This window comes from Hirundo rustica, chromosome 3 (assembly GCF_015227805.2).
Source record: "Hirundo rustica isolate bHirRus1 chromosome 3, bHirRus1.pri.v3, whole genome shotgun sequence".
Lineage (NCBI taxonomy): Eukaryota > Metazoa > Chordata > Aves > Passeriformes > Hirundinidae > Hirundo > Hirundo rustica.
Window position 1 is genome coordinate 4494821 of NC_053452.1, and position 24072 is coordinate 4518892.

Below are 24072 nucleotides of genomic sequence, written 5' to 3' on the forward strand. Positions count from 1 at the left end.
GCTGTAAGGTTCTGTAAAGGCAGCAAAAACCTGCCAGGTGGACAAAGCCTTGGTTTTTGTTATCAGATAGAAATCAGCAGGGGAGTGAGCTTGGGTGTTTGATGTGTTTTGCTTTGACAAGGTACTGTATTTAGACACCATGATTTCTAAGGTTCACTTTCCAACACAGTCACTAGGAGCATTCATAAGATGGGATTGTTGAGAAGTATAATCAGGTTTGAGGCACTGTTTACTCGCATACTGAGCAGATGACTTTAGGTGACTGGTCACTAGCTGCTGTCTTCTGCATAGTGTGATATCTGGGATCCTGATAAGCCTCACCTATTTCTGACTCTCTGCTTTGTATTATGCATAGCATCTGCACAGTTCAAATAAACGCACTGCTTTATGATCATCTGTTTTCAAAGAACAAAGAGAGAGTAGTATTTTCTTGCTTCCGTTTCGTGTCATGTTTCTTCCTTATGTAAATCAGAATTCAATTAGTGTTCCTGGAAGCCACTTTTACACTTTTCTCAGTGCCTTGGTTTGAGACAATTTAAAGGTCGTCGTGCTGGAACGAGTTATCGCCTTTAGGATTCCAATAATCCCTTTTCACCAATAAGAAATGAACAGTAATAGAGGAAAGCTTAAAACCCACAGTTTATTAACAAGCAGGATGCCAACAGGTAGGAAGAAAAAGTAAATAACTGCTAATCCTCACCACCCCACTGGAACAGAGAGACGACACGGCGTGAGGAAAGGCAGGGAGTTCATGGCACAGTTCCAGCAGCAGAGGAAGGCCCGATGGCTCGTCCCATGTTCCCAGGGCAAGGCAGAGGACAGCGCGCACGGCAGGCGGGGCAGCTGCGCTGGGGACACTCGGTGTCGCTTCCCCTCCCGGCCGGACGCGGCTAATGGCAGCTTGGGCTGGAGTGGCTCCCTCCGGCTCTGGGACGGAAAGCTGCGGAATTCGCCCTCAAGGCAGCCCCAGAGATCGCCACCGCAGCTTTTCCAATCCCAGAAAGAAAAGAAAGAAAAAACCCCTTTGCCCGAGCAAAAATCGAGCCGCCCGTGGAGCAAACAGCACGCCGTGCGGAGCCGCGATACGAACGTGGGCGGGCAGCTTTTAAAAACCGCCGGCTCCAAAAGCCAACTTCCTCCTCCCCCTCGCCGAGATTCCCTGCTGCAGGGTCTTAAAGATACCGGAATGATTTCTGGGCTCAGATGTTATGGGATACATTATGGTTATGAATCATCCCAGGACAGTCAGTTAAATAAAACCGTCTAAAATGTGCCAAATAAGAAAAAAATGTTTTGTTACTTAGTAAAGGAAATATCAACTCGATTCTTCCAAATGTTGCCGCTAATTCTTGCAGCTCTCAATTTCTACCCTGATAGCTCTGATCTGTTTGTATTTTAATTCATGAATAGAGGGATGCAAGCTTTTTCAGATTTTTAACCCTTTTCGTCTGTTTCTTGTATATTTATAAACTAATTATTATATTTATCTGGCTGAGCAAACTAAATGAGAGTCACGTGCTGTCCTTACCTGCAAAGATGCAGCTGACATCAGAACCTGGGTGTGCACTGCTGTAAGTTCTTCCCTGTGCTTACCCAATGCTCTCAGCATTTTGAGATGTTCATTTAAATAAGTTACCTAGAGCCTTTTTCACAGCTCTCTTCTTACTGGAAATATAATGAAATAGGAATTCTAATTTGATTTCATGTTTAAATGATCAGGTTTGTTTGTTTTTTTTTTCTCCTGCACACACACACTCCTTGGATTTGCTCTCCAAACAGAAGTGACCAATGGGGATGGCAGAAGTACCTGTCAGACACTGTAGTGCTCTCTGTGGTTATGCAGCCATTCACAATTATGGCATGAAGATTAAAAGCTTTTCTATTTCATAGTGGGGAGACAGAGAAAATATGTTCTATTGCTTAGAGACAGGATTTGTTTGGATTAAGATCTGATACTTATTCCACAAATACAGCCTATGTGATTATTCATTAGATGTCAGGTTGGCCCTCTTGGATAACTTCTTGGTTATGCCTGTAAGTCTAAGCAACTCCTGTGCATGCAGAGCTGATTGCCTTGGGAAATTTACAACCAATATCTTATCTTTAAAAATAACCGCTTGCACAATCCAGGCTGTAGTATTAGTAGCAGAGTTTTTAACGGTTCAAGTTAATGGAGCAACGCAAAGGACAGAGATATCAAAGAAGCTGTTTTGTTTTACAAGGAACTCGTGACTGGAGTGTTTTTGTGGCAGTAAAAAGAAATAAACAGGTAAACAGTGAAGAGTCAGCTGAATTCTTAATTTCCGTTCTTAATGTTTACAAGTGATTTAGGTAGGAACTTACTGGGAGTATGAAATTTGTAATTAAATATCCATGCTTTTTAGAATTGAGAAGGGAAGCAAAAAACATGCATGGAAAATGTATTATAAGATTGTCAATGCAGGGAAGAGGGAATGACTTGGTGTCTCATAAAATATAAATTTAAAGTGTGAGTTACTGTATATTTTCTTTTTCAAGGTACTGTGTACATTTTTAATTTTCATAAGCGTATAAAGAGAGTGTTTTGATAAAATGTGTATAACATCAATGTATCACAGGTGGAATGAGGAACGATGGAAGGATTAGAAGGAAGGACACTCACAGCTATGTATCATATCCGTCTCTGAAGTACATGGGGAAATTTTTACTGCATCTGTTTCCAAACACTGATTGCTTGTTGTTGCTCTTAGGAGGTGTCCAGAGTGATCTCAGATACATAACTCAGAGCTTAAATATGGCCAAGTGTTGCAATACTGTCACTTTCTTAACTACTGTACCAATGAGGATAAGTCATTTATCAGCAAGCTGAGTTTGCTATTTCCTCTGGTAACTGTTCGAACTTCCATTTTAATAGTGGTGCTTGTCATTTGATTTATAGTCATGTACAATTTCTCTACTATAAAAAGAAGTTGAAAGATCCTTCAGCATGGGGTGAGGCTCTGGTGTGCCTGGGGTGAATGTATATCTGTCTTGCCTCCACCTTTTTATGTGGTTGAGTTTGAATCCAGTCAAAATTGACTTTGATGCTGAGTTGTCAAGGTGAACTAACTGTTCTCAATGTGGTTTTTTCACCTTGCCACATTTTGTGTTCAGAACCTTGAACATATTTAATGACCTCTAGCAGATTTTTTCCTTTTTTTCGAAGATACATTCCTCTCCCTGAAAGTAAGCTATGCAAATATGTACATATCAGTCCCTTTATCAGTGTGCTGCTTGTGTTGATAGCACTGGCTCAGTGCGTAGTGGTGTAAATTGATCCAAGTTCTTGCTCGATAGTAAGAGCACTTGAAATCTGAAAGAAAAAGTGTTCTTAGTTTTGTAAGATACATCAAGAAATGTTTTTACTGTCTATCTCTCACCTCTTCAAAAGGAACGAACCGTAGGAAAAGTTCTGTGCTACAGTATGGTCATGAATCTTCTGAGGATAGGTCTTCTACTACAGTTAGGAGCAGAGGAGTGAACGTCAGCCTGACAATGTCCACGTCATCTCTCCTTAATTATGACTACCTAGTACTTGTTCAGTTGTGGGTTACAAAGTGGGGAATCGGATCCGTGTTCTACCCTGTAGGTGAAATGACGTGATTTTTGTGTGGCCACGTGTTCAAGGTGTAAAACTTGAGCGTAAAGAGAGGTGGGTAGGACGTGCAGGTGTAGCTCTTCTGCAGGGACTGTTGGTCCCTGGTTTTGGTGGTGCTTGATGTCAGACGTGGTGAGGATGTGTATGGACAATAAATTATGACATAAACATTTGTGATTAGGTAAAAATGCCCTTGAGGATTATAAAAGTCTCTGAGATGGTAGTTTGGCTGTTGTTACTGCTGTCTGTGGTTCTGGAATGAAGGTGGAATTGAGGTGGCAGTGTTTGCTGTATATTGTGAGAGTCCTTTAAATGGTATCTACGCAGATGATACATTTGAGAAAGTATGTAGTAAGCTGGGTTATAAGGCTGTAGACAGATCATTAAAAAAATGAGGAAAGGCTGAAAAACCTGCTGTTGAAGCAACTGAAGTAGAAGTGACAGCTTGCTCACTGCAGAGCATTGACTTGAAGGACTAGAAAATAAAAAAAAAAGCCTGCTGGCCTTACAGAAAAGTCTTAGTTGTCATATGTAAGTATAAGAGCTGTCAGAAATCTTATAATCAATCTATTTTGAGGTGGTTTTTTGTGGTTGTTGTTTTGGGGGGTTTTTGTTTGTTTGTTTTGGTTTGGTTTTTTTGTGTAAGAGCAGTAAATAACGGTAGATAAATAGTTCAGGTCTGTTTATGTAGGAATGGAAGAAGCAGTTGGGAGGTGAGGAAAAAAACACCCAAGTTATTTTACTCAGGAGTTTAAGGAGAATACTGGAAGTGTAAAGCAGAATAGTTGCTCTTCTGAAGAGCATAAATTGAAGGTGGTCTAACCACGTGCTTAAAACACAGTACTGGACAGCTGGGTTGAGGAGCAGGGTTTGAGATGAGTGTCCTTTGCTAAAATAAGAAGTTCCAGTCAAATAGAGAAGCTATCAGCAAGGATGAGAATTGACTGGGAATCTGGATGTCACAAGTCAGGATATTGTAGAGAAATTTGTTGGACTCTCCTTAGGCTTTTCCATGATAGCAGATGTCAGCAGTGCTCAAGGGAGCTGAAACGGAGGGGTTAGAGAAACTCAGGGAGCTGAATCTTTAGAGGCTTAGCACTAGAGAACGCCAGCACTCTCTGGTCTTAGTTTCTGTACAGTTTCTCACCTGTGCTGATGTATATGGTCTTTGAATGTTAATGACTTGTTTTCCCCTTCTATGGTGGTTAATTTTTGAAACTTTTCTGCTTAGAAACAGTGGATTTGAATTTAGAAGTGTGCTGCACTCTCACTGTAACCCTTGTTTGCAAATACATTTCAGAGCCAAACACTGAAGCTGTGGTTAGTGTTTCCCCCAGCAAGGCCCTGTGTTACTATCTCATAAAATCCTGTTTCTGGAACCTTGTTATCTGAATTACATTGGAAAAAATCAACCAAAACGATGTGATTCCTTGATTCAAAGACTATCAAGCTACATGTGTATTCTGTGTTGTGACTATCAGAATAGGTTAGGAGATGCAAATCTAGACATATTTTCAGGGCTTAAATGACAAAAAGAGAAATTAAATACTTAGTTATGGCTCCTTCTTAATATCTCCGGAGTAAGGGAATGAAGCTAATAATGGATCAGCTTAAACAGTATCTAAGGAATTACTGCTGGTGAGATAGTGCAGGTTGTGTAAGAATCCCCTGAGGGGAATGAAAGCTCCGGCAGTTGGATAGAGCTAATACCTTTTAAGAAAGTCATTAGAGGAAATCTTGTTGCAGTGGGAAGGTGAGATTAGACCTGGTTGACTGTTAAGTAGCTCCTGTGCTTGTCATTCTATCTCAGACCTCTTCTTCAGTGGTCTGTGCACCGCTTTATACAGAGCAGTGAGAAAAAATGGGGTATGCAGTCTTTGAAAGTGGGTCTTGCTCTTCTCATGTATCAAAGGAGATGGATCAGGTGGGAGAGTCCCTAAGTGCAGAGTTTTATCCTTGTGTTGGTGAGCAGTAAAAGTGGAGCAGATTTGTCTGCTGCAGAAGAAGCTCCACTAATGAGTTTCAGCCAAGTCCTGGATTCCCACTAACTGAAGAGTAGCTGGAAGTGAGTTAATTTTCAATAAACCATCAGAAGTCACCTGTAAACCCGCTTGCAGCCTCTCCTTCCATGTGCATGTTTTTGTGTCCTCTTTAATGCATTAATGGAAACACTTCACAAGTTTTTCAAGCGTGTGGATTTGTCACAAACGAGGTAATCCTCGTTTGTCTGTCTCCCTCTATAGTGTTGAAGAACAAAGACTTTCCAGTGCTAGCAGGGCTGGAGCACAGTGGCAGTGTGGATGGACACGTGGGGCAGTGTATTTTGATAATTTTGAAATTACTGGCCTCATTTACAGTTTGCAATCCCCAAAACTTTCTGGTCTTAAGCATTTTGAATAAAATTAAAAGCCTAGTTTTTGAATAGTGTTTTTCAAGTCCTTTATTTTAGTATTATCAAACATGTTGCCAGGTTACCTAGGCATGTTACATCGCTGAAATGATGAACAATAAAATCCTTTTAACTCCTGCTTTTTGTTGAGAATTCCCTGAGACCAGAAGAAAAAAAACCATGCACAAGTCTCTCTGAATTGTAGTTTTCCTGATGAATCGAAGCAAGAGAAAGGTGAGTCTGTTTGTTTTTAAGGCTTTGTTTATTTGAAATTAATGCTAGTTATGAAATAAATGGGATTAGCACTCAGCTCTTCTAACCTAACTGAGCCCTTGGACTTGAAGTATCTTAGAAGTCTGAGTGTCTGAAAAGCAAGTATTGTTGGTGAGCTGATTGAAGAGCAAAGTACTCTGTTTTGCAGAGCCCATGGGTACAAAGCCAGGTTTATTTACTGAGTGAGGATTTTTCAGAATTATTTAACAGAAAATGCATAGATGGTGCTCAGCATCTTAAATGCTGATGGGCTGAAGTTCTTATTTTTGAAGAATCAGACCCTTCAAATATAACTTTTATGAAGACTCTTCTCCAAAGAGTTTTTTTGTTGTAAATACGAGGCAATAGTGAGGTGCAGAAACTTGGAGTGCGCCCATAATTTTTCTGTTTGATTATACATTGGAAAGATACTTGTACTCAGATAACTGAACTCATTTGTTGTTCAGTCCAGAGTGTTTCTGTGTGTCTCAGTAAAGGAAAAAAATGACAGTAGAAAAGACTTATGGATTACTTGAGGAGCTAAAAGAGCCATGAAGTCAGGCACGATTTTTTTTCTCCCCAGAATTTTTAATTTGAGGATTTCCTACCCCAAAAGACAAGAGCACTGCAGGGAAACGGATTTTCTGAATCATGTTTTGCTGTACACAAGAGATTAAGACAATACTGTCTTTGACTTGAGATAGTAGGGATAAAAGAACGAATTGGAAGAAACAAGATATTAAAAACAAGTACACAAAGTATCACAGGGGCTGAGATCCAGGAGTCCTAGATAACCTTAGTAGTGGTATAATAGTTACAAGAGAATTACAGAATGTCATTGATATCAGCTGTTGTGTTTGAGGTTATATTTTGTGTTGCATCTGCCAAAGATGGGGTTTTGCTACATTTTCTTAAAGGCTGCTATCGGAAATGGGTAAGAAGAGGATTCACGTGTTGCTGTCTTAAACATTAGCTGTGCAGGACTAGTCCCTGCTGGTAGGGCCATTACTGAACCTGGTCAGCATGCAGGCAAAGCAGGACAGTTACTGCTGAGGTAGTCTTCTAATTGAAGATTAAACCTTTTGCAGGTTATTGGTGTGTGTAGATACAATATAAGTTAGCTGTTGCTTGTGGTTTAAAAATTTGCATATGTGGCCACTCACCAGTTGTGATCTGTGTTCTTGGGAGGTGGAGCTACTTAAAATACTGTTAAAGAATTAAAAAGCAGATCAGGTACATGATTTAATATAGTGATCAATCTCTGCGTGTTACTGCAAGTGTGCATAGTTTTCCCAAGAACACCGGATATCATTTGACAGAAGACAGCACAAGGACACCTGTATGTTCATATTTGAGGAGCCTTACTGCAGTATATTAAACTGCTGGCTTTCAGTGCTGTTGGTAAAATTTATTCTTATGGCTAAAAGTACTTAATCTAGGCTGTCCTTCATACAAGAACCAATATGTGTGTACTAGTATAGACTTAGAGATTATTACTATTTCATGCCATATACAAGATTTCCCTTGTGTCACTGGATTTATTGCTCTGGTTTCAGCTGCACAGTGGAGAAAGCCCTAGGGCAGAACTCTCTCTGTTAATTCTTTTCAAAATTTGCTTTTTTTTTTTTTTTTTTTTTTTTTTTTTAAACCTGTAGAAGGGGAGCAGGGATATCATCATAAATCTGCACTAAAAGATTATGAAGATTCTGTTGATCAGAAAACCCTTTGCCCATACAAAGCATGCTTTATGATAAAATTCTCTTTGAAAGTACCAAATAGGTGCAGAGTTTCTGTTTGTTACTGAGACAAATACAATCTGATCATTAGAAAGCTGTTTCTTTTCATTTCAGTCCCCAGGAGTTTTTGCTGCTGTTTTCTTGTCTGGCTGAAAGTGAGGTGAAGCCCAAGAGCTGGCACAGCTCATCTGTCAGCCAGCCTGGGCTCATTTAGGGCTTTGGAATCTATTGGCTGATATCAGCTGGGTTTGACAGCATAGCAGAGGTCTTGAAGATAATGAAGATGTGCTGCCAAAGAAAATGGGCAGCTGTCAAGGAGCCTCCAGAGCTCTCCTGAACAAGGGGGAGGCTGCCACCCTTGTCAGCTGTCACTGGATACCCCGAGGACTCCTTTCAAACTGAGTCTGAAGGACTTCTGACTGCGCTTATGCTGCTTGATATGCAATGTATAGGTGTTAACTTTATCCTGTTAGCGTAAACATGGCTTCAGCCATTTAATTATGGCCTTGTAGCCGTATCATCACCGTGGCATCACTTGGAGATCGATGTTCAGAGAGATTCATTCACCTTTTTTCTGTGTTGGTCTCAGGGAGCTTAGGATATGCTGTGCTATTGCCCTGCTGTGGAGACACCTGTGATTTTCATACAGTGTAATCACGTAGTACCAGTGACCCAAACCACAGTGGATTTCCAGAATGGTGTGACTAGGTCAGATTGTTTGATTTTTTCTGGTTTTAGGTCTCAGTCAGCATTACATTGAAACTACTTGTTATTGATGTTTATGAGGGGAAAAAAAAAAAAAAAAGTGATGAAGATCTCTTATTTACAGGCTACCAGTTTTTAACTGTGCCCAGATAATGAATTGCCTTTTAAAAAAGTGTACTTCCTACTAAATGATTTGATAAGCATTGAAGATGTTAAAAGAAAACCCCAAACCAAACAAAAACCTTGAAGAGGAAAAACACATTGTGTGATACTTCAGATTTCAACAACTTTGTTTTTCCTGTAGTTACAGAAAGTAATGAAGAATTTATTGTGTAGGAGGGCTTTCGCTTGGTTTTTGAAAGCATACAGTTGAATTCATGTTCCTCTCTTGAGTTACCTCTGCCAAAGGAAAGTGCTCTTGGTCTGCACAATATGATGGGACATCGGGGCAAATGCACAGTCACTATGTTATCAAGGTACCAGAAAATGAAAGGTTCTTTCTGTGCCACACTTTGTGCTTGTTTTTCAGTTAAATTTACCTTGAATTCTCATGGTTATTAAGCAGCTCTCATGCTTTCACTTTGTGATCCTGGAAATACGTCTTGGTAGTGAGCAAGAAGAGTGATAAAGCAGGAAATAACTACCGTTGTGCCAAAAATGCAAGCATAAGCCGAAGGAACTTTGCTGAAAAGAAAAGCCATTGAGTATGAGTTTCTTTATGAACTTTCTGACTATGTTTTTGAGTAGTTGAAAAACAAAATCGCACATCTTCTCTTCAGTATAATCCTCTTCCAACAGATTTTCCATTAAATTTCTACAGTCAAATGTATTTCCAAGAGTATATTTTACAGACCACCTATTTCAACACAGGTGCTCTGCAGGCAGTTCAGGTAGTGGCTGTGTCCTGGGCTGTGCACCTTTGGAGGTTTGCTGAAGTGATCTTTTTAAATGCTCTTTGAGAAAACTGGCACTTTCTGTCCTGTTCTTTGAGGTTTTTCCCTACCACCCCATGGATGAAATGCATCTCATTCTTTCTCTCTTCCGAGGCATGTTTGACAGGTCATTGCAATCATTTCCATAAAGGAAATCATAATATCATTAATTTTTAGTGGGTTAAGCTATAATAAATGCTCTAATGTCTGAGTAGTAGAGAATGGATTAATAAAAAATCACTCTTAATAACTTTCCGTTGAAGGACCTTAAAGGAAGGAACTTAAAAATGAACTTCAAAAAAGACAAAACAGGTTTTGCAGGTCAACAATAAAGCTTTTTCTAAAGCTTCCTTTGTTGATTTATACTGGAGGTCACAGTACTTTTTCACCTTTTCATGTTCCTTTCCCTTCTTTGGGAGGATCTTCAAAAAGTTTTGGGGTGGGTAAGAGACTTAATGAACAGGGGTCATTGAAAGTTGCCTTGAATTCTGGAGATACTTTTAATATTTGGCTGTCTGTAGTATGGTTTCAGCTTGATCCTCATGGAGATGCAAAAACTGCTCTGGCCTTTTGCCCTCAAAATAAGCAGGGAATGTAAGGGAGGGAAAGAAAGAAGCTTGACATAGAGATGGCTGTGTTGGAGTTCTTCCATGATCTGCCATGTTTTGATACAGCTTCTAAATTATCTTCAGTTGAGGGCAGCTTTTCACAATCCTTGTTCCCCTTGTGAGGAAATTATTAAAACTTGGCCCAAGCGATCCACCTAGCAAATCAATTACAGGAGAAGGATACTCGTGCTTTTAAGCATATCTGGTACTGACATTGACATTGTTTTGTATTAAAGTGTCAGTATTATCTGAAGTAGTTTTTCTGCTTTCCCTCCCCACCCCTCAATCCTCTTTCCTCCTTGTAATTAATTGCTGGATGACTAGCTGAATTGAGCAATAGTAGAGGGGTAATTACAGCACTGGGCTGAGGTATTTTCTGCTGTCTGTGCCAAGAAACTTGCCTGCATGATCACTCTGTCATTTGGTTAGAGGCCACGGGATCACAGGTTATAAATTTCCTTTCCCTTGTAATCCTGGAGCTGCACGTGGTGTAGGAAGGAGCAGTGAGAACATCCTGGGGGCTGTCCCTGAGCGCTGCCCTGTGAGCAGATTTGGCTTGGGAGGGAAGCAGGATTTCTTAAATCATCAAAGCGTTGATTGTGAACCAGTTTTGGCAGCCGGTCCCTTTATATTGCATAGTGATGGAGGCTGGAATTTGCAGGGAATCTTTGGTTGGTGGCTGAAGCTCATCTCTCCATGAGGAAAGGGCAGGTCATTCCTGTGGATGCTGATAGAGCTGCTGGGTGCTGCAGGGTTCTCCTAGCCCTGAAGGTTACCCAACACTGCAGTGCAGCTGTTTCCAGCCTCAACCTTGTCCTGGGCTGATTTATCATGCTGGTATCCCCATCATCTGCCTTTTTGCTCAGAAATGGGTCTTGTAGCTTTAAGCTAGGCCCAGAGAGAGAAGTGGGGGAGCACTGGAAAGCTAGTGCTTTCCAAGGTCCTTTCTTAAACTTTGAAATCCTCGGTCTTCAATATGTTTAGTAATATTATCAGTATTATCACAAATTAATTAGAATTTTCAGAATTTTGCGTAGTTCATATATGGATGTTAGACTTTAAACATTTTGTACCTGTATTCCATTATTGTGTAGCTTTAGGAGAGTAATATGGAGAGCTGGCTAGGCCTGGGAAAGAAAGCACTGACATACTTGATTTTTTCCCCTTGAACACCTTAAACATAAGAAATAAAAATAACAAAAGCAATCACTCTGGCCCAAGGTTCTTCATGCCTGGAGTCCTTACAGACTTCCTAGAAGAAGCAAGTTACAGTTCATATTTGAAAGAAATTTTTATAGTAGGATTGACCATTTAATTGGGCCAAAGTACTTTCTACACCTTTGCTGAGCAAAAAGCTGCAGACAGGTAGAGGCTGTGGAAGAAGAGGATGACTGGGAGCCATCCACAGGCTGCATTACTGCAGTGCCAAGATCAATTTCCTGCAAAAAAATACCATTGGTTACTTTCCTCCATTTCCCTGTTTGTTATCTGTAGCTGTATTGTGGTGTTTCAGTCTCTTAAGTCTAGATCTAGTAATCATGAGGCATGCCTCAAAGTTTTTCCATGGGAGGTCTAAATTCAGTTGCATAATTAATGCTGTAATTATTACAATTTTCTCTTTTATTAGCTTAGAAAATAACCTAATGTGTTGATATTTAATTAAGTGTTTTTATTTGCCTAATCTTTATTCATTTATGTGGATTTTTAAATGGGGTTTGCTTTTCTTTACTATTTCTTCTGGAAAACTGAATTTTAACAGTGTAGCTGGAGGAACACAGAGATCTAGTGCACCATGAAGAAGAACAAAAGAATAACACTATGATCCTGAACTCAATCATCCTGCTATTGGGAAGTTTTCCTTTTGCATTTTGTGCTGGTGCAAGCGATTATCCAGTAGTTGCTGAGATATTGTGTGATATGGTGGAGCAGCACTTGATTGCTTTAAAGCCCTCTGCTTTGCTCTTTGCTGGTCAGTCACACCAGTTTGTCAGGTGACTTGGCAGATGATTTTGGGACGGGCGTGTCAGCACTTGAAGAGTGAGGTTTTGTGTGCTGCGCATCTTTCCCTTCCGGCCCTTTTTTCCGTGCGCGTGTTCCCATTAGTGCAGGCGGTGTTACGCTCAAGGTCGTCATTCGAGAGCAGCCTGTGTTGATTCTTATGACTAACAATAGCGAAATTGCATCTCTGGCAAGCAGGTTGTTACATGCTGCCTTTAGACACCGAGCTCACAATTTTTTATGGTATTTTTGAAAACAGTCAGGAGCAATTATGAAATAAAGGAGAGTGCATGAGAACACTTCTTTGGAACTGGAATTTTTCCTTCCTGCCATCCTAGTGCTTTGGGGAGCCACAAACCTATGTAATTCTTTTTTGGTAGTACAGACTCTCTCCTTCACTGCTATGATGCATCAGAACTCAAAATACATTTGGCACCTTATTTCTAAGAGAGTTTTAAAATACTAGGTTTTTGTGGTTTAAACATTCAGTCCCTGTTACCTGCCCTGTATGGATAAGTGGGAACTGCTGCTACTGGAATGTTGGTGAGAAGCTGGGGCTTATCTTGGTGTGTTCTGTTTTGCCCTTCCTTTGAGCCATGTATTTGACTTAACTGGGCTTTGGATCAGAGTACTTACAATTAAAAGTAAACCACCTAAGTGACTTAGGGTTACATTTTTGAAGCAGACTTCCTCAAGCTTCTGTTCTGTTTCTAGATGAAGGGATTTGGAGGCAAGCCCAAGTACTTCAAATATATGCCATAGAAGTAAATAAACATTGGGCACAAGAATTAAAAAATAAAATAGAAATTAATTTTTCTGAGAATTGACTGTGGCAGGCTGATGGACAGAAATACGACCCTGCATAACTGTGGTATGTTTTATTTAACGTACTCAAGTCTGTTGTTTTTTGTTTGTTTGTTTGTTTTCAGGGAGAAAGATCTTAATGCAAAGTTTATTATTTCAATGGAAAAAAATAAAACGACAATCACAAACTTAAAGGTGAGTAAACACAATTTATGAAAGGAAGTCGTAACTCAATAGCTGCCAAAATATGACTGGACGAAACAGCGATGCTTGCTGCACTGTGGTCAATAGCCCTAGTGTTAAAAGACAGTGTTAAAGTATTGCTTTGGGAAAACCAGGTTACACTGGTAACTTGCTACACTCTGGTTTTCTGTAGACCACTCTATAGGCTCTATCTCATCATTTCTTCAGAGGTTTATCACTCAGGTTATTAGCTGGGAGATGAAAGCCAATAATAGAATGGAGGTATGTTTCTGATAGCTATTAAATCTTTGCTTCGTCTGTAGAAGTCTTCTGAAATTCCCATGAAAAAGAAGCAAACCCAAAGTACCCATCACTTGCCATAACCTTTTGATGGTATATTTTAACATTTCTCTCAGCAAGAGAGATATTCCATCTCTCACGTGGCAAGAGAAGCCATGTGCAGAAAATTGGTTTTTTGCAAGATGGTTTCTCATGACTAACATATGAAAATGAGTTTCAGTGTGTAGTTTCTTCTGAATGGTTTGGAGCACGGTGAGTGTTGCTGAGGTACAGTGTCAGCTGTCATGTCTTGAACGTGATGATTGCCTTAAACAGCAGGCGTGTCACACCTTTTTAATTATGATTCCACATTGAAGTGCCATTCACGGTGCAAACGTCTCTGGCTCCTATGAATTACATGTGTAGGATAAGCCCTGATTATAATAACATCATACATGGACCCATTTAACTGAACCTAAGCATTGTGACAAAAATGTGCCGTGGGGTTAGAAGCAGTAAGCTGAAATCCAAATAATTCCTGCTGTGCTGCTTTGTGATGTGGCTGTCCTTCTTGCTGAAGGCCGTGCCGCCTCCTGATTTTGTCAGTGTTGTTGGAATCATAATCTGACCTGTCATTGTACATTTCCAAATGTGTATAGCGTTATGTTAGATTTGTATTCTGATTATTTATTGTCAAATGTTTTTAATTACTTCATCAGGATGTGTTGTACCAGCTCTATTCCCTTTTTTTTTAATAGATACCAGAGGGCGCTACTGGAGACACAGGACGAGAAAGAACGAAAACGTTTACCTATGATTTTTCCTATTTCTCAGCAGACAGTAAAAGTCCCAGCTTTGTTTGTCAAGAAATGGTAGGATTTCTGAATGTTAATATTTGATCTTTTTCCTTTCTCTTTTCTTTGGCTTGAAAGCATTCCATTAAACTTCTTTCCATTGAAAGTGCTTCTTCTGTAATTTAAAAATTTTCTAGGTACCTGAGAGTTTGAATTTTGCTTTGTTCGGTTTTTTGGTTTTTTTTTTAACTTATGTAAGGTAATATAAGTGGTGTGTTTTCTAATCCAGCAGGCTGAATGCCTTGTTTCAAGTTCTCTAGTCTGATTAGTATTGTATAAAGTCAAGTTAAAAAATGTTACAAAGCAGTGAAATTTGTTTTGAAAAGCTCTTCAGAAAAAAATCACTTTTGAGAAACAAGCATATAGCTTTAATTCACTTAGAAACATTCTTATCTGGTTGGAGTACGGTTTGGATTTTTTTTGTGATTTTTTTTTTCTTCTTTTCGGTCCTAAAGCCTTGGTACACATTGAAGAAGATTCTTTTTTTCCTTCTCCCTTGAGTATTCACCTTAGAAAACGACAAAACAGTTTTTCTTTCTGGGTAGTCAGAAGGGAAAATTAAATTTGGAGCCGTAGGTGTTGTTCAGATGAACAGATAGACCCTCCATGGCCTTGCATTTCATGTGAACCTTGAACTTTTCGGTTCTTTCCCATTCCCTAATAAATTTATTAAGTGAATCTCAAGTAAATTGTGATTGCTGACTTCTCTTTTGGTTTTGATGCTGTAAGCTTCAAGTGAGAGTAGTTTTTTCCCTTTAAAATAATGCAGTGGTTTACTGAATATCCTGTAAGCCAGGTGGGTACACACCTTCTTTTTATGTATCCCATCAATTCAGGAAAAAATCAGGGATGCTGGAATGGCTAATCCTAAAAAGCCTCACAATTAAAATTAATCATAAGAATCATAAGAAACAGTAAGTTGAAGCCATTTTAAAATATTTGCCATTATATATATATAAAAGTATATAAAATTGATGGGGAGTTTAGACTTGGAATTTTTCATTTAACCGTCAGGGTAAGTGATCCTCTACATCCTCTTATATTCTGAATATTTCTTTTATTTCAGTGGGATATTAGGGTTTTATCCAAACTTTCTGGATTGTTATTTCTTGATGATGTTCTTTTAAGTAACACATTTTTTTGTTTTGTTTTTTGAAATACCAGAAAACACACATTTTATTTGGCCATCAATGTAGAAATACCCTGATTACTTCAGCACTGTGGCAAATTGAAGTAGTAATTTAGGAGCAATGATTTGAACCCAGGATTCTAGTGAATGGTTTTAGGCAGGTGATTCAGGCCATATGACTTTGCTAGAATTTTAGCAAATGCTTTAAACTGAGCATGCAGGGTCCGTTTTTTATTTATTTTAACTAAAGCAGCTTTGATCATGTATTTTTCTGCACTGATTCTCAATGAAGCTTCTTCTTATGCACCAGTTGTGACTTAAATTTATAGAAATTTAATTCTTGAATCTTCTAGATACCTGCCTTTAGATACTTCTGGAAAGCTGTGTTAGACAAGACCACATTAGAGGAGCCCCAGAAGAGATTCATGGTATTAGTAGGCTCTCGCTGTTACAGTGCAGGTTGTTTCCAGAATCCAAATTTGCTGTGAAACAATGAAGTTAATTCTTATCAAAACAACCATTTGCAAAGTAAAGCTGAATGCATACAAATAGATACCCAAGTTGTAGTCTATATTGATGTCCAGTTTCCACATATAAGTGGTAAGTTTCCCTTTTCAAAGCTTTTCCTTCTGGTGCCATTTACCTGTTTCAGAGTGGGTCAGATAGAGGCAAGATTGTTGTAACTTGCCCATGTCAGGAATCTATAGAAACAAAAACAAATTAAAATGCCCGTATAGTGATGGCTGCAGCAGCCTTGAGCAATAATTATTTTAAGCTGTGAGCTTTATGATTGATAATGATAGGATAAATCATAAACATGGCTTCAGTGTCAGTGTTCAAAATTTTGCTGTTACAGTGTGTTCCACAACCTTGGACACCTCCTTTATCTGTGCTGGCAGGAGTATGAACTTCTCTTGCTCAGCTACAAAAATATTGGTTTTCAGGTGTTGTTTTAATTACACTGTGTGCAGCATGTCGAAAACAAAGTGAGTTTTTAAACTATAGGAGTGTAATTCCTAGACATATGCTGCACAAGCTACTGGTTTGCTTGTATTAATAATTTCATATTTAATTGGAAGGCTTTGTAGTTAAGCTCTTATCAAGTTCCTGCAGAAATTCTAGTTTACTGCACCAATGGCGTAGAAGGGCCTCTTTTTCACATTCATCTTGCCAGGGAATAAAATTGATCTTGATTGTCGGTGATGTGGTTGCCTAGTGCCCTTTGTTCATGTTTGTTATATTTTTCCATTTGAAAGGCAGAAAAATAAGAAGTGGAAATCTGTCTAATACTGCATACCTTATTAATATGCCTTGTAGATGCAAAATACACTTTAGTATTCCAGAGTTAGAGTGGGGATGGCAATTTGTCATCAAGCTTCTTAGTTTCTCTTCCTGACTGAGAAACAAATAGAATTTTGGTATTTATTGCCCATTTGTGACAAACTGGTGCCCCATCAGAACAGTCTTTTCTTCTAACCTGTATGTTAAGGCTTTGTATTCAGACAAGGCTGGCTTTACATGTCCTCCTTCCAATCCCATGCAAGACATACACAAATTCCTAAAAAGGAAAATTCCATCAAAACAGTAGCGCTTATAGACTTGGTAAGGTAAAAACTTGGGCACAGAGAAAAATAGGGGAAAGAATAAAGTACCTTTGGCTGATCTTTATGTTCTTCTTCTTTGAGAAATATAACTGGTTACAGCACTGTAACTCCTTTGCTTGAGGGAAGGTCAAGTGAATTATTGGAAAGGCACGTTTGAAGATTAGTGATTAAAGAAATTACCCAGCACTCCTCTTCCAGGGAGAAGCTGTGAGATTATACCGTGTGTGTGCCATTCACTATTAAAAATGGCTCTGTATGCCTTGGAGAATTTAAACCACATAAAGTGCAGACAAGTAGCCAAACTATGTGAAGCATCTATAAGATTTTTGAAAATCATGTCTAGATGGTGAGACACAGATGAATATTTAAATTGGGAGAAATTCCAAGTGTTACTCCTTGCTGAGCGAGGGGTATGGATTGAAATGGGGGGTAATGATGATGAAAAGTCAGGCAAATCTGTGAGGGATGTTGGAGCCAATGTTTTAGAGGAAGGTGATGAAGGCATCTGGTGAGATCTGAATTTATTAGGTGAGAACAGAGGCCCATATTATGAGATGTGGAGGAGGGATCATTACCAGTTATTGCATGTTGAGGGTAAAAGAGAAGGGGTTAAGTGATGGAAGAGGGTCACTTACCACATAAAAAACAAGTTTCCATGTTTGCCAGCCTAAAAAAGCATTGCTGCATGAAAGCCACTTAGGGGGAAAATACAGAGAAGGTTATGGGTCACGTTCTTACACTTGATTAAAGCAAAAAAACCCCAAAACCAACCAAACAACCCTCCAAAAAGACAAAGGAAGAAACTGACAGAATCACTGAAATGTTTCCTTTTGAGAGGGGGGCTGGATATTTGCAGAATCTGGAGAGTTGGGGAAGATACAAAAAGTGAGTAGATATTAACAATAATGAAAAGTGAAGGAGTAGCTGAGATTGCTGAAAGAAATCAGTGCTTTAGAAGAGAAAGTAGCAATTTGACATGTCAAGTATTCCGTGACAGAGAAAGAAATAAGAAACAAACAACTGCAGTGCTGTAATATGGTAATAATATGCTGAAATATGGTAATAAGACTTAGTATTTTAGCTGAAAGATTAATTTCCTCTCCTATAGTAAATAATTGTGTGTTTTGCCATTGTGTTGTGGTATTCTTCAATATTTGCCATGCCGGGCTGATGACAATCTTCTTCCCCAAGCTTCTGTTGACTTAAACATTATTTTTTTTATTCCTAGGTTTTCAAAAATCTTGGTACAGATGTGCTCAAGTCTGCTTTTGAAGGTTATAACGCCTGTGTTTTTGCATATGGACAGACGGGGTCTGGGAAGTCCTATACCATGATGGGAAATGCGGTACGTTGTGATTTCACAGAACCGTAGAATTCCAGCTTGGAAGGGCCCTCAAGGATCATCTGGTCCAATTCTTCTTGGCAAAAGCATGGTTAAGACAAGATGGCTCAGCATCCTGTTCAGATGAATCTTAGAAGTGTTGATTCTTGGGGAATCCACCAGTCCCCTGGGGACATTATTCCAATTGCTGATTGTTCTCATGAAAAATGGTCCTCTTGTATGCGGTCCTGTTCTGTGCAGAAGTAATTTGTATCTGTTACCGTTGGCCTTTTGCATGTGACTCCTTTTAAACAGGGGCTTCCATCTTCTCTGTAGGCACTTGTTAAATACTGGAACATGGTTAGAAGGTCTCCTCTAAGCCTTTTATCCTCAAGGCTGAACAAACCCAGCTCTCTCTGCCTTTCTTCACATGGCAGCTTCCCAGTTCTTTGCTTATCCCTTATCTGGACCCTTTCCAGCCTGTCCACATCTTTTTTTACAGCAGAGACCAAAACTGAACGCAGTATTCCAGGTGTGGCCTGATAAGGGCTGAGTGGAGTGGGATAATGGCTGTTGTTATGCTTTAATCATGACAACTCTGCCCTGGTTGTCATGATTCCCTTTTTATTATGCAGTCCAGCATCCATCTGCCGCACTCATATTGTGCTTGCTGTCCACAGGTCCCCCAAGTCCCTTTCCACAGAGCTGCTTCCCCAGCCAAATAGATCCCAGCCTTTGCTGCACTCCTGGATTATGTTCTCTCATGTGCAAGACCTTATAGTTGTTCAACTCCATAAGGTTCTTGTTAGCACACTATGCCAGTTTAGCCAGGTCTTCCTCCAGGGAGGCTGCCCCTTCTGAGCTGTCAACTTCCCCGCTCGGTTTGGTGCCTTCGTCAGACTTTTGTTGTGGTGCACTTAGTCCCGTTGTTCAGGTCACTTATGAAGAATTAAACAGCATTGGGCCCAGTATTGATTCCTGGAGCCCCCACTCATGGTAGGTTTCCAGTTTTACAAGGAGCAATTTGCCACCACCCTCTGCATGCAGCCTTGTAAAGCCAGCCCCCATGCAGACCCCTTGTCTGGAGCAAAACACGTTGGTTTCTTTAGCAGCAGGCTGTGGGAATCCGTGTGGAAAGCCCTGGAGAATTCCAGGTAGACAATGTCCACGTGTTGTGCCACATCGTGTGAGCAGGTGTCTGCTTCTGTTGCAATGGATTAAATTTGTGCTGTTGCAGGAGCATGTTTTTATGGAATTTTTAATACTGCTTCTGTCTGTATGCTACTAACTCTTCCAATGTATCACACCTTCTAGTTATAAGAGGGTTTGGAAGCTGTTTCTTTTATGGAAAGATATTTGTAATTGGAAGAAGTTATTTAAGTGATGCTTGGTTGTTTTGGACAAAACTGATTTTTTTTTTTTCAGTAACAAAGCTAAAAATTTCAAATGTTACGGCTGATTTTCTATGCCCAACTTGAGACAAAAAAAAAGAGGAGATACTGATTTTGAGAAAATTAATGATCAGCTTTTTCCGAAGATACGTGCTTTTTAAACCTCTTTTGAAGAATCAGAAGACTAAAGTAGGTCCTTAGAGAAGGCTGTCAGGTGAGAAGCAGAAATTGGGCATGACAGTAGTTCATCAAACTGTTATGTGATTATACAGTAAATTTAATTTAAGGATTATGTCCTATTGAGCACTGCAGGAAGAGGAAGGTGTGATAGGTATTTGGCAGTTTGTGAGTAAAGGATGGGAGTGGTTTCTCACCGTTGCCTCTGTGAGTGTCCAAGGACAGAGAGAAGCCGCTGAACTCTTGGGAGTGGAGCAGTTTAGAAAGGCTGACTGATGAAGCCTGTTTGCCAGACAGCCTCTGCAGGTTCCATTCTTTAATCTTTGGGAAAAGAAATTTATTGTGTCTTCTCCCAGTAGAAATGAAAAGGGGAATATTAACACTTATCATCCTTTGGATAGATCACTCTTCTGAAATGTAGTAATATTGGGCTCTTTGCACCTCCTCTAGCTTAGGAGAGTAAATTAGCTGTAAATCTTTTTCTTTCAGTTGTCACAAAATAAGTAGCTTTATATTTACCTCGGTGTCATAAGCAGAATCGACTTTTGTAACCAGAAAAGATCTCACTACCTAGATGTGGATTTCTATTTCAGAAATTTATAAAAGTGACATTTTTATGAGTCTGCCTCACTATATATAATGACTGTAATCATCAGAACAGTTAGCAAATGAATAGAAGCTGAAGTTTGTTTGACACTATTCAGTAATAAAGGTCTAATCTTCTTGGCATGATACATAAATACTTTAATCTGGCTTTGTATAGAGTGCATATAAAATATACTCAGCTGGCAAGTTAAATGCTTCAAAATTGATGGCCCTGTCAGAGAGACTACAGTGTTATAAGAAAACTTGAATTGGAAATAAATATTCTTTTTTTCCCCTACTTCTCTTTAAAAAGCCTGGGTTCTGTTCTCATTTTGTTTTCAATATTTGCTCTTCTTGTCTCTGGAAGGCTTCTTCTGCAATTCTGTGCAAAGCAATCATTTCAAGAAATATGTGGGCCAGTTAGAATGTCCAGCAGAGATACTGAAATGAGCAGAGATCTATAAAATACCAGGAAAATCAGACTTGGGTATGCAGAGAAGGCAAGACTATGGGGGATTAAAAGTCTTCCAAGACCTGAAAGGCTGCTGCAGAAGAAAGGATGAGAATAATTGGCTCCTTATGGTCAAGGTAGATAGGCAAAACTCAGTACATTTAAATTTCAATAAGGGGTTTTCTGGTTAGATAGCACAGAAGAAGAACAGGCTTTTCATGAGAAAATTAACCTTTGGAGTGAACTACCTATTTTGGTTCTTCTGATTTCCGTGTCTGGAAACTGTAGGCCAGAAGGAAAAAACAAACCAAATAGTCCAAGCTGTAGCTGATCCTGCCTTTCAGCTCTAGGGGCTGAAAAAGAGAAAGTGTTTAAATATAGTTTCCAATAAAGAGCGTACATTCTTTAAGATGTACATTTTCCTAGCATAATACTCTGGGAACTGCATGTCCTTCCTTTCTCAACGCTATACTGCTAAGGTTGAAATTACTCAATTAGAGCTTGTACTTCCCATTTGAAGCCTGTCTTTGTGGTTGCTGAGTTATTTCAGACACTAATGATTTGCCTAAAACTTTGTGATAGATCTTCCTTGTTTTTTCCCTTAAGCTTTAATTAAAACTATTCAGGTGTTTCCAAGCATGAGATGAAAGAGAAGTGGTTTTGCTCTTCCATTGTTTAAAAAAAATTAAAATTAAATGTGTGTGGGAATTTCCAACACTGAACCATGAAACTTTACCTGGAAATAGAGATGGATAATTGACATTTATTGCGAAAGTTGGGAAAGTTGCTCCTCTGTTGCCAGAGGCAACTGTCCCCAAAAAAAGCCTGATTAATCTGCAAGTTTCTCCCTTAATCTAGGTGGGTTATTTTCTTTTGGTTTGGGGGTTTTTTTTGTTGTTTTTTTTTGACCCAAGGTTCAGTCATGTGAAGAACTAGGAAAGATAGGAGCAGAGAATGGATTATTATTTCAAAGACTGGAGCTTGGTTAGAGAAGGATAGAGAGGCTCTGACTAAGAGGAGGAAGAAGCTGGGAAAAAGCAAAATGGAGGGGTAAAGTGTAATTTAAAAACAGAAGTGACTGGGTGATGAATTGGGAATTTTATCTGGGCAAAGGAATGAGGAAGAGGAACTCAGAGGTGGCACCTGGAAGAAGACTGCTGTGACAGAGAATGCAGAGGGAAACTGAAGAATGAGGGCAGAGCAAGTCTTTGCTCATGGAGCACTCACTCTGACGGAGTTTGGTGCAGTCCATTGGCTTTGAGTTTTTCTGTTTCCAGTTATCTGTAGAATCACACCAGGCAAACTCCTAGGTGCCTGGAGTGCCTGGGCTATGTTCACATTGAGTGTGTGGTCTGGCTTTTCCTAAGTTGCATCCTGCTTAATCGCAAGACCCCGACTCTAAACACAAGAGCGTTTCTTGTCGCAGCGGTGAATAGTTAATCCATTGCATCGAATGTTACGTGTTTTTAGACTGGAGGCAAATTATAGCTGACAGACTGTTTTGTGAGCTGCTCCTGAGCCTGGACCTCTTACCCCACAGCTCATCTGTATGTGTGTGTCCTGTCCTGTTCTAGGGAGCTGTGGCTCTGAGGAAGTTCCAATTGCCGTCTCCCTCAAGCAGAGGGGAGATGTACTCAGCAGGTTCTTGGTCTCCTGCCTGATCAGACTTGGTGGGAATGGGGCAGCTGGGATTGAGCACCCCTGTGTCAGATGAGACCAGACTTGTGTGCTACTCTGCTGCTCCTCTGCTGCTGGGGAAAACCCTCACCATAGCTTACTGCTTGGCTGGAGAGGGCTCTTCCCGGACCAGCAAGGAAAACTGCATGCTGAATTTCTGGGTATCACTGGGAGATGGGTTTTATTCAGTCTGCTTTATTAAACCAACCAAGCATTTCATGCATAAAAACATTTTATCGGCAGAGACAAACATTCAGTACTTAAATATCAAATTTAATTTGGCTGGACTGTGGGATGCAGGGAATGAAGGTTTCATTTTGTCATCGCGTAATAATTTATTCAGAGGACCTGCTGCGCTTTACAACCCAGGAAGGGCTGTGACCTGGGAATTGGGGTTTGAATGAGACTGTCCCATTGTTTGCATATGGTTCTTGTCCTGTTCTCAGCAGCTGTTGCCAAGTCCACAGTGAAATGAGATAGAAGCAGTTAAGATACCGGCGAGATAAGACAGTTCATGACTTACTCTGGGGAGCCAGTCTCTGCCTTAAGCAGTTGGGATTATTCAAACTGAATGAGAGAGACAAAATGTATTCCACGCACAAAAGAGTTAAAGTAGCAATGTGACTGCAGTTAAATAAAGGGCAAGAAAGTATTCGCTGAAAGGTTTTGATTTTTCCCCTTTTCTGGAGTCTTAAACTCTCCACTAGTCACCTAGGGTTTTGTTTTTCAAAAGATATTATGCATGCACGTATAGCCTTGGAATTAAGATTTGCTGTTATTGCAGGGTGATGCAGGTTTGATACCTCGAATTTGTGAAGGATTATTCAGCAAAATAAGTGAAAAAACAAAGCGGAATGAGGCATCCTTTCGAACAGAAGTCAGGTAGGTCTTGGCATTTTAAGAGTTTGCAGATTATCAAACTTGTTTCAGTTACAAGCACTCTCTTTGACTTTACCTCTGAGAAAAGTGCATATTTTTCAACAATGACTTTTTATGCTTGGCCTCAGTCCTATAATTGATTTTTGTTGGCACTTGTGGTCAAAATGTGCAGTACTTACACCTTCAATCCAAGAGCTGTGCACAGTGCTTCATTTGTATGACATTGCAAATGCCTTTGCTACTGGACAGCATCTTCCTTTTTTTACCCTTTGTTTCAGACTTACATTAGGAGATCTTGATCTTGCTAATGTCTGCTTCCTTTCCACTTTTCTTCTTGCTTTTTTTGGCTTTCTCCTTTATGATTCAATACCTTGTAGTCATTATCTTAAACCAACTTTGGGTCTGTTTTCTTTCTCCAAGTGTCTTGCTTTCAAACTTCTGTTAACATGGCTTTCCTTTTGTGAGAGGCTCTTGAGTCAGTCAGTGGCTTTCTATTCTTTTT

The 24072-nt window shown here is 39.7% G+C and overlaps 1 protein-coding gene across 1 annotated transcript in view; it reads left to right on the top strand.

The window, feature by feature from the left end:
* The window catches only part of KIF16B (kinesin family member 16B), a 130461-nt gene that overhangs the window by 2813 nt on the left and 103576 nt on the right, over window positions 1-24072 (top strand). The window contains exons 2-5 of the mRNA XM_040060679.2: window positions 13166-13235; window positions 14261-14374; window positions 18318-18434; window positions 23476-23573. Of these exons, the coding sequence (XP_039916613.1) occupies window positions 13166-13235; window positions 14261-14374; window positions 18318-18434; window positions 23476-23573 (399 nt within the window). The remainder of the gene's footprint in view (window positions 1-13165; window positions 13236-14260; window positions 14375-18317; window positions 18435-23475; window positions 23574-24072) is intronic.